The sequence below is a fragment of the Chrysochloris asiatica genome, unplaced genomic scaffold (assembly GCF_000296735.1).
Source record: "Chrysochloris asiatica unplaced genomic scaffold, ChrAsi1.0 scaffold00133, whole genome shotgun sequence".
NCBI classification, from domain to species: Eukaryota; Metazoa; Chordata; class Mammalia; order Afrosoricida; family Chrysochloridae; genus Chrysochloris; species Chrysochloris asiatica.
The window spans coordinates 6,086,905-6,097,051 of NW_006408651.1; the positions used below are offsets into that span (position 1 = coordinate 6,086,905).

The 10,147-nt window shown below is 44.0% G+C and overlaps 1 protein-coding gene across 1 annotated transcript in view; it reads right to left on the reverse strand.

Moving 5' to 3' along the window:
• Positions 1 to 9,895, reverse strand: part of RAB3GAP2 (RAB3 GTPase activating protein subunit 2 (non-catalytic)) — a 133,701-nt gene extending 123,806 nt beyond the window's left edge. Inside the window, exon 1 of the mRNA XM_006869701.1 lies at positions 9,781 to 9,895. Coding sequence (XP_006869763.1) covers positions 9,781 to 9,895 — 115 coding nt within the window. The remainder of the gene's footprint in view (positions 1 to 9,780) is intronic.
• Between the last annotated feature and the right edge of the window lie 252 nt (positions 9,896 to 10,147).

A 10,147-nucleotide genomic window follows, 5' to 3' on the forward strand; every position in this document is an offset into this window, starting at 1 on the left:
AAAAAAATACAAACCTGGAATGATACTAAGGCAACACACTCACCAATACAAGTTTCTGTAATGATGGAATTATTCTACATCTAACCAGCTGCTTCTCATAAATCCTGTACAGGGTCGCTATGAGTCAGAATGGACAGCACTATGTGGCTATTGAGTACTTCTGACTGAAGAATTCAATTTTATTTGTATTGATTTAAATGCTTACCAGCTTGTGGCTAATGGTAGGGAACAACACAAAACTGAAGTTTTACCCTTTGAAAGGTGGACTGAGTTAACAGAAAATGGTTTTCATGTCTGACTTTCTAATCTTAAATGTAATACAGGGGAATGAGTTGTCTTGTTTTATAGCTTACAATTTAAAAGTGATTTTCAAAATCCTGCCTTACTGTGCATTCGAATGTTTCTAAATCTCATTAAATGACTAGTTTGTTCCTTGGGTAGAGATGCACTCAAGTTGATAAGAGTTATGGAAAAGATGCATGTGAAAGTGAAGCCAGGGCAGGAAGCCATCTCACCAAGGAGAGTCAAGCCTCATGAAGAAATCCCAGAACAGCTCTCCCCCATGATAAGTAATTCTACTAACCCATCACCCTCCACACTATCTCCCACAACCAGGTTTCTTCTCTCATTCAGATTTTGTGATGATTCATAGCTTCTATACAAGGTCGCTATGGGTCGGAACCAACCTGATGGCACTTAACAACAACAACATTGCTTCATATGGCATCCTGGTGTGGTACTTTGGGATAAGAACTGGACTGCTAATGGCAAGGTTAGCGGTTCAAATCCACCAGTTACTCCTTGGAAACCCTAAACAAGGTTGCTGTGAGTTGGAACCAACTCAATGACACTTAATAACAATGCCTCATTTTCTGCTGTCTTCGCTTTCACATTTCATGTTTTATTCCATATCTGTCTATGTGTTTCACATACAAAGTCCCTGGAAGCGAGGATTTCATTAGATCAGTTAGGGCATGCACAAGGCCTGAGTAAGGATCCCTCTCGACAGAACAATTGGGTAAAATTCCCACAGGGCAATTTTGAGATGATCATTTTTGGCACCAATCAGCTGTTCCAAAGTTATTGATTCACATGACCAAGAAAGGTGATCTATTATGTTCAAGGGAACAATCCTGGTATCTTTTCAAAGAGAAATATGGGCACTGTAGATACCAAAGTCTTTCAGTGATTCCTCTCAGTGAGGGCGGGACAATGACTTACTCTTTAGTTATACTGTCTAGAATCTGAAACAGCCGTGTGCACCAGCAGTCATTCCAAAAATACTTGCTGTTTTATAATTCCAAGATTGTTACTATGTAGAGTCCTAGTGTGGCACTGCAGGATAGCAGTGGACTGGGAATCACAAGGTTGGTGGTTCAAACCAATCAGTTGCTTTTCAGAAACCCTGTACAGGGTTGCTAAGAGTCAGAATCGACTGAGCAGCACTTAACAACAACAAAAAGATCATTAAGCAAGGTTTGAGGAAAACCAGCCTAAGTAAAAGGCCATCTCCCCTTCTGAGATACTTTACTGTAACAGTCTCCTAATTGGTCACTCCTACTTTTATCCACCACTTCCATCCATTCTCCAATCTGCTGACAAAGAAATATCTCTAAAATCCTAAACTTGTTTTCCTTTTACTTCTCAGCTTACATTCCAACTGTTAAATATACTAAAAGTCTGATTCCAACCATTGTTATTGCCTAATTCTGCCTTTACTGACCCTGATCTGTACTTCCACAACCACCTCTTCCTGATCACCTGCCTCTTGCTTTGAATTGTCCAATCTATCTTTTTTATGGTCACGAAATCCATCTATGGAGAACATAAATCCTTAACTGCTACGTAGTTGTTAGTAGCTGTTGAGTTGGTTCTGAACCATGGGAACTCTACGCACAATGGAACAGAATGTTGTCCAGTCCTAAGCACTCCTCATGACTGGTTGCAGAATGGAATCTTGTGATCCAGATTGACTGATTTTCAGAAGAGGTCACCAGGCCTGGCTTCTTAGTCTATCTTAGTCTGAAAACTCTACAGAAACCTGTTCAGTATCCTCGTGTGGTACTGAACTGCTAACTGCAAGGTCAGAATTTCAAACCCACTAGCAGCCACTCTTAAGAACCCCTATTCAGAGTCGCTATGAGTCAGAATCCACTCAACGGCACTTAACAATAGCAATCACAGCAATATGCAGGCTCCACTCACGTACGCATGGCAGCTGAACATGAGCTACACTGGTCAGGAAACAAGTTCAGATCTCTTGTTGCATGGAAGGCGCGAACTGTACTTCTGAACCACCACTGCCCTGGTGAGATGCTGTTCCTGTTGCCATCAAGCCAACTGCGGCTCATGATGACTCCACATGTTACTGTCTAGAGTTACTCCATAGGGTTTGTGACTGTAGTCTCTACACAAGTACATCACCAGGCTTTTCATCCATGGTACATTCTGCCTATTGTAGAGATTCCCAGGACACTGTGCATAGGTTACAGCTGTGCCCAGATAGTCATCCTCTCAGCTTCCAAGGTCCATAGGACCCTCAAGCCAGCCACTTCCCACCACGAGCAGCTTCATTTCAATGTCTAGGTGTGCTATGACACAAAAAAAGCTTGGGAAGCATGCTGTTGTTGTTAAGTGCTGTGGAGTCAGTTCCGACCCATAGCGACCCTGTACAGGGTTTCCGAGGGTGTAAATCTTTACGGGAGTAGAAAGCCTCATCTTTCTCCTGTGGAGCAGCTGGTAGTTTCGAACTGCTGACTTTAAGGTTCGCAGCCCGATTCGTTAACCACTACGCTACCAGAGCACAGGGCCCCACAAAAGAACGATATTCACCTTTTTACTGTGTATCCTTTGGGTAAAGGATGCAGTTTATAAAACTTTGTAAACATTAACATCTTAAGAGAAAACTATTTATTACTCTGGTAAATTTTTTCAGTGGACTCTAAATGCTATAGGGAACTGATTCTAACAACATTAAAAAAAAAAAGGCATCAAGCTCTGCTCTAATTCTATATATCCTTTTTATCATAAACTCAAGATGTCCATCCCACAGCCCCCACAAAATATTATCATATCATAATACAAGGAGGCTTCAAAACGTTCATAGAAAAATGCATTCTCTTTTTATTCCACTTTTCCAGACTTTTTGAAGCCCCTCATACAGATTTTTATTATCAACCCCAAAGCTTGTTTAAAAGTTTGTATGAGTTGAGAGCTAATAATTGTACTATCATAAAGTCCTAAGTATTAAGATTTTTCTTCCTGCCAGACTTAATGCAATCATTATACAAGTAGATATTTGAGGAAAACAGCACTAACACATCACACACTTTTATAAGTTGATCATTAAACATAAAAATAAGAATCATCAGCAAAAAGGCTCACTGTTAAAAGGTTGTCTATTTTCTACCTGAGGGGATGGCAGCCACAATAATTAAGAAAGTTCATAAAACTAGGAATTGGCTTATAAGGCTAAATATGTTAAATCATATTCATGTATCTACAGTTACACTGCAGATTAATCTAGATATTTGAGGTGTGATTATATCCCGAACAGCCTGGATCTACCTGCCACTATGTGACCTTCGACAAGTATTCAATCTGGATACTTGTATATGCCTGGGTTTAGCATCTGGAACTTACTATACAATATCACAGCCACTAGCCACAGTTCACTATTTAAACTGAAATTCGTTATAACAAAAACCTCAATTTCTCAGTTCCAGTGGTCACATTTTAAGGGTTCAAAAACACTGCATGTAGCTAGGGGCTATCATTTGGACCGTGTAGATATAATGATGAAAATAAATAGAATTATATGATAAAGGATAACAAGAAGGAGCCAACGTAGGTGGAATTAATTTTAGATTGTGTTGTTAAAAGTGCCATTGAGCCAATTCCAACTCACAGAGACTGTGAATAGGGTTTCTGAGGATCAGCTGGTGGGTTTAAACCACCAACCTAATTGTTAACAGTCCAGGCCTTATTCAACAGCGCCATATTAGGTCCCCAATTTAGATTGTTGTTGTTGTTGATAAGTGCCGTTGAGTAGATTCCGACCCATAGCGACCCTGTATAGGGTTTCCAAGGAGCAGCTGGTGAGCTTGAGCTTCCGGCCTTGCAGTCTGGTGCATTAACCCACAGTACAACACCAATTTAGATTAGGTGGTCAGAATTGGCCTCCCTGAGGAGCTGACACCTGAGTTAACACCTGAATGATAAAAGGCAGGTAGTGATGTAAAGATCTGCATAGAAAATGGAACTGAGAGCATCTAAAGTAGACAACAGCAAGGGCAAAGGTCGCACACAAAAAGGAACTTCTCTGGCTCAAAAACAAAGCATGGCTTAAGTATAAGGAATAGGGGAGAGGAGTAAGAGACCCAAGAGATGGAGGAAGGCACCTTGTAAACCATGTAAGGACACTGGAATTTATATTAAGAGCAATGGAAAGCCATAGAGGGCTATAAAGAGAATGGTGTGATTTAAGTTGTCTTTTAAATTTTCATACTGTTTTGCTGTTTAAGAAGTGAGGGGGAAATGCACAAGAACACACACACTTGCAGATAATACCCACTTGACCTCGTCAATGGCTGATCAGAATTCAACTAGAAGAAAGAAGAGGAACAAAAGAATAACCTGATACAATTTGATGAACTTGACCTATACCTATGGATGCAGCAGCTCAGAAGAGGGAACAAATCTTTACAGTGAGGATCATTCCCACCCCCTCATTACACAAGGTAGAAAGGGATGGGCTACTTGGACATTGGCTACCCAAAATGGGGGGCTACAAAGGCAAGCAGTGACAAGCTTTCAAGTGGGAACCTAGATCCAGAGGGTGCAGAGGAAGGTAGAATCTCCACTGAGTAGTACCCAATCTGTCTGGGTGGGGTTGATGAAAGGAGATGGGGATAGGACTCTTGCGTACAATAATGAATAATTGCTATCAGGACTGACTGTGAGGGTTGGAAATGTAAAGGTAGACAGAAGTTTTGTAGCAAAAGGAGGGGAGTGGTTGACTTTGTAGAGCAGGATTCAAGGTCCCTGGGACCATCAAGGGCGAAGAGCGGAGTGCAGGACCCTACCCAGAGAAGCTGTGATGCCAGAGATGGAGGCAGAGATGACGACACGGAGAGATGGAGCAGCTGGTGACTCTAGACCCAGAGTGGGAGAGGGGCTGTGTGCTGACAACCGAGGGGCAGGCTTGTGGGGTATACCCTTTGGCTGGCTGATGATGCATGGAGGCGATTGTAATCATGGCAACGAAACGATATACGATAGGATGCATGTAAAGCTAATGTTCTCCCATGTAAACTATCACATAATTCACAAAACATTAAAAAAAAAAAATGTTAATGCTGTTTTGTGAGAATTATTTTCCCCATATAACATACCGACATAAACAACACACGTATAGCACTGATAGGAAGCTAAGGTGCAAGGGGGCTGAAGGGGAAAACATGTATAATGAATAGAGTTTTTGCATAAAAACAGGGTACAAGGAACCACAACAGATGCAAGATCTGGCAGAAGACTGGTGCCACCATCTTGTGACAGCAGACAGTATCTTGGGTCAGAGTATTGGCAGTGGCCTAGAGAAAATATATTTCTTTTCTCTACATCTTTCCATCTGTTATCTTTTAGCTACTTTCTTCCACAACCCATCTTCTTGAAATAGTCGATTTTCAACTCCTCAACCTCCTGTAATTTATTTTCCGTCTCTTATCATTCCACTGGTAGTGCAGTCAGTTCCAAGTCATAGCGACCCTGTACAGGGTTTCCGAGGCTGTAAATCTTTATGGGAGCGGAAAGTCTCATCTTTCTCCCATGGAACGGCTGGTAGTTTCAAACTGCTGACCTTGAGGTTAGCAGCCCTACTTGTAACCATTATGCTACATGTTTGGTAAGGTGGAGGGTCAGAGAAAAAGAGGAAGACCCCCAACGAGATGTATTGGCAAAAAGGCAAAGAGGCAGCTCAAGTGTGGCAACAATTGTGAGGTTGGCCTAGGACCGGGCAGTGTTTCATTCTGTTGTGCATAGGGTCGCTGCTATGAGTCGGTACTGACTTAATGGCACCTAACAACAACAATCATTCCACTGAAATTGTCCTGAGGTCCCAGTCACCTACATTCCCAAAGCCAGTCAACACTTGCTCTTCCTATCTTACCTGACCTCTGCTACATGTGCAACTGACCACTCCTTCATCAAATCCTTTCCTCCTTCAGCTCCTGGGCCATTATTCTCACCTGCTTTTCCTCTTTTATGCTTCCCTGTCTTCTCCCCAGTAAGCTCCGCTTCATTTTTAGGCTCTAGTTCTCCTCTAATGTTACCCGGAGCTCCGGTGTGACACTGTGGGTTAATGCGATTGGCTGCAAAGTTGTTCTGATTTGCAAGGTCAGCAGTTCAAGCTTACCAGTTGTTGTTGTTATGTGCCGTGGAGTCAGTTCCGACTCATAGTGACCCTGTACAGGGTTTCCGAGGCTACAAATCTTTACGGGAACAGAAAGCCTCATCTTTCTCCCACGGAACAGCTGGTAGTTTCGAACTGCTGACCCTGTGGTTAGCAGCCCGATTTGAAACCACTGTGCTACCAGAGCTCCTCAACTACTCGGAAACCCTATATAGGATTGCTATGGGTCAGAATCAAGTGGACGGCACTTAACAACAACTAAGGTTACATATACACACTCAAGAGTTCACTTCACAGTATGTATAATCCTTGGCAGAATTTAACACTTTTTTGCTGGTAATCCCCAAATTAACATCTCTGGCCCAAGATTCCTAGTGGTCTACTAGACTGCCTTACTTGGAAAAACATTAAAAATGCAAAAGGTCCAAAACCTATCGCCTTTTCCAGTCTCTCATTATATACCCTTGACCAAGCCAATGGGTAAAAGCATCCTAGACTCCCTTTCACTCACCAGCTAGCAGTTCTACTCTGTGCCGTAGGGTCACTGTGAGCCAGAACGGACTCTAAGGTGAATGAAGGTCTGGTGATGGGGATGAACTGCGCGTAGTATTTGAATGGCTATAAATCTTTACATATGCAGACTGCCAACATCTTTATTCCAGAGTATAGGGGAGTTCAAACCGCCAACATTTCAATCAGCTTAACCACTGTACCCCCAGCCACCAGGGCTCCTTAGACTTCTATCAACCCGCTGTTGTAAAGTAGATTTCAATTCATATTGATGCCATAGAGTAGAATTGTCCTGTAGAGTTTCCCAGGCTACAAATCTGTATTATGGAAACCAACCGCCACATCTTTCTCCCAAAGAGCAGCTGGCTGGTTCAAATTGCTGACTTTTTGAGTTAGTTCCCTAAGACATGACCACTGCACCACCAGGGCTCTAGACCTTCATACAAACAAACAACAAAAGACTAATCCCACTGAGCTGATTCTGATCCACAGCAACCCTATATCGGGTTTCCAAGGAGCAGCTGGTAAGCTTGAACCACCAACTCGTGGGTAACAGTCCAGTGCTTACCTTACAGAATCACCAGTGCTCCTTAGCCCTTCACTTGTTAACTGCCATCGAGCCGGTTCCAACTTACAGCCGAGCTTTCAGCTAGCAGTCTGGTACCTATCCTGTTGTTGTTGTTGTTAAGTGCCATCGAGTCGGGTCCGACCCATAGCGACACTGTACAGGGTTTCCGAGGGTGTAAATCTTTACCTGCAAATTCTATCTCCTTGGTATCTAATTGAGCCCCTCCTCTCAAATCCTGCTGTGGCTACTTTAATTCAAGCCCATGTCACTTCTTGATTGGATGATTGGAATCACTTCACAACCAATTTCTGTTTCCCATCACTCCCTCACATTGCTGCCAGAGCACAATAATTTCGGTGTATATTTGTTGGTTATATTCAATACAAATCTAACCACGTCATTTCTGCTTAAAACCTTTGGGAAGCTTTCACAAGGCTTCTTTGATCTAGCGCCTTACTATTACTGCCATCTTGCCCTCCCACCTACCTCTTCAGCCATTCATCTTTTTTGTAGGTTGTCCAAATGCCAGAGCTTCTTATGCCTCCCTTCCTCTGCATATGCTATTGCTGATACTGTTACAAGTCATCAAATTGGCTGGTGACTCATGGAGAGAACTGTGATTCGCAGGATTTTCACTGGTTATGTTTTGGGATGTAAATCACCGTATGTTTTTTATTGTCTTGGTCTATAAGCTCAGCTGAAACCTGTTGAGCATCACAGCAAAATGCAATCCTTCACTGACAGATGCGTAGCAGCTGTGCTTCAGTTGTAATAGGAATCAAACCCAGGTTGCTGCTAATATCTCCCCCTAACTCTCTTATCTAGTACTTCAGAGAATTACCACCTCAAATTATGTGTACCCTAGTGCCGGGCAGAAGTTCTGGTACTGTAGTGATTACAAGTCGGGCTGCTAACTTCAAGGACAGTAGTTTGAAACTACCAGCTGTTCCATGGGAGAAAGATGAGGCTTTCTGCTCCCGTAAAAATTTATAGCCCTGGAAATCCTGTACAAGGTCGCTATGTGACTCCAGAGCACACTACCACCACCAGTACTCAGTGGTTCAAGCTCACCAGCTGCTCCTTGGAAACCCTATTCAGGGTCACTATGAGTAGGAACCAACTCTACAGCACTTAACAAGTGTACATGTATGGGAGTCACACTGAGTGGTAGCTTTTCTGTCTCCCACTAAACATAAACTCCTAGATGGCAGTGGCCACCCACCTTATTGGATTTGCATAACCAGTAAATATTCATTGATAACTCTAATTTGGTATCTTCCAAAATTTCAAAAAAAAAGGAAGGAATATATTTAGTGGACCTTTTTTTTTTTTTTTTCCAATGTCTGGTATCACATAAACTGATACTACAAAGCCAAATATGCTTGATTGGAAAATACATCTGGTATCACATAAACTGTACTACAAAGCCAAATATGCTTCTGACTGGAAATACGGAGAAGATAACAAAGAACAACTCATTCCCTTTCAAAAGGAGAAATGCTGGGCATTTTGAGAGCCATGAGGTATCTAATAAATCAGTCTCGGGATTTTATACTCCAGGTGAGCAGGTGCTTATTTAAGACTGCTTGATGATAATGATGGGTGGAAGGCTTCTCACCTCAATGAAGCACAGTAATTTCCCTTGGCACGTTACTATAATTTAAGTTCCTGGTGCAGACTCTCTTTCACATCTCTAACCTGACAGGTTTCACCCCCCTTGTTTAGGAGGCGCTTACTCACCACCTCCAGAGTCATCCACTCGTCAACCATCATTATTCTCTACATCTGAGTGGGGGAAGGGGATGGAAGTTGGGGGAGTGTAGGGGATAATAAACACTTTTGGGAGGAGTGGCGTTTGGGAAATGCCAGCGCAGACAGCTGGCAGGGGGTGAGGAGGAGGATGCGATGACAAGCCTGCAGCAAAGAACAAGGGATTCTAGGTTGGAGGGACGGAAGGCTGGAGAAGAAACTCAGAGAACCAGCTGGGGGTGGGGAAGCAACGATCGGCAGAGGCTAGAAGACGCAGTTTTCGGTCGAGGGTGGAGCCACTTAGGGGGAAAAAATTGGCCGAGAACAGAACCCGCCACAGTTGCGGGTTGTTTGGGCTTTAAGACGTGGCAGGCAGAGTGTCTTCACAGTGCGAACTGGGGAGGACAGGGGGATTAGGGGAATGGAGAGTAGAGGCGAGCGCGGAGCAAATGGGAGACTTGAAGCCGCGGAGCCGAGGCCAAGGGCGTGAGGGTCAGGGTAGGAGATGGAGAAGTGAGGGTGCGGCAAGGCCAGGAACACTTACTGGGGTCCCTCCGCGCTGCGCCGCTGGATGTCTCCTCCCGCAGGTGAGGAAAGAGGAAGTCCCGGGCGGCCTGGAGGTCCTGGAAGTAGCAGAACTGGACCAAGGAGCAGGCCATGGCTCCAAGGAGCTGCACTCGGACACTCACCCTGTCTCACCACACCTAGCACCCCCGTCGCCCCTCAGCTGCAACAGCCAAGCCGGGACAGCTTTAGCCACGCAGGAGGCGGGGAAATCAGACCGGAAACTGTCAGCGCTGTCTGTCCCACTGCTTTGGGGCACTGCGCACGCGCCGGACGGCCCAGCCCTCCGGAATGAGGTCCGAGTCATGTGATTAGCCCCAAGGTCCAAAGTCAATGTCTTAGGTCCT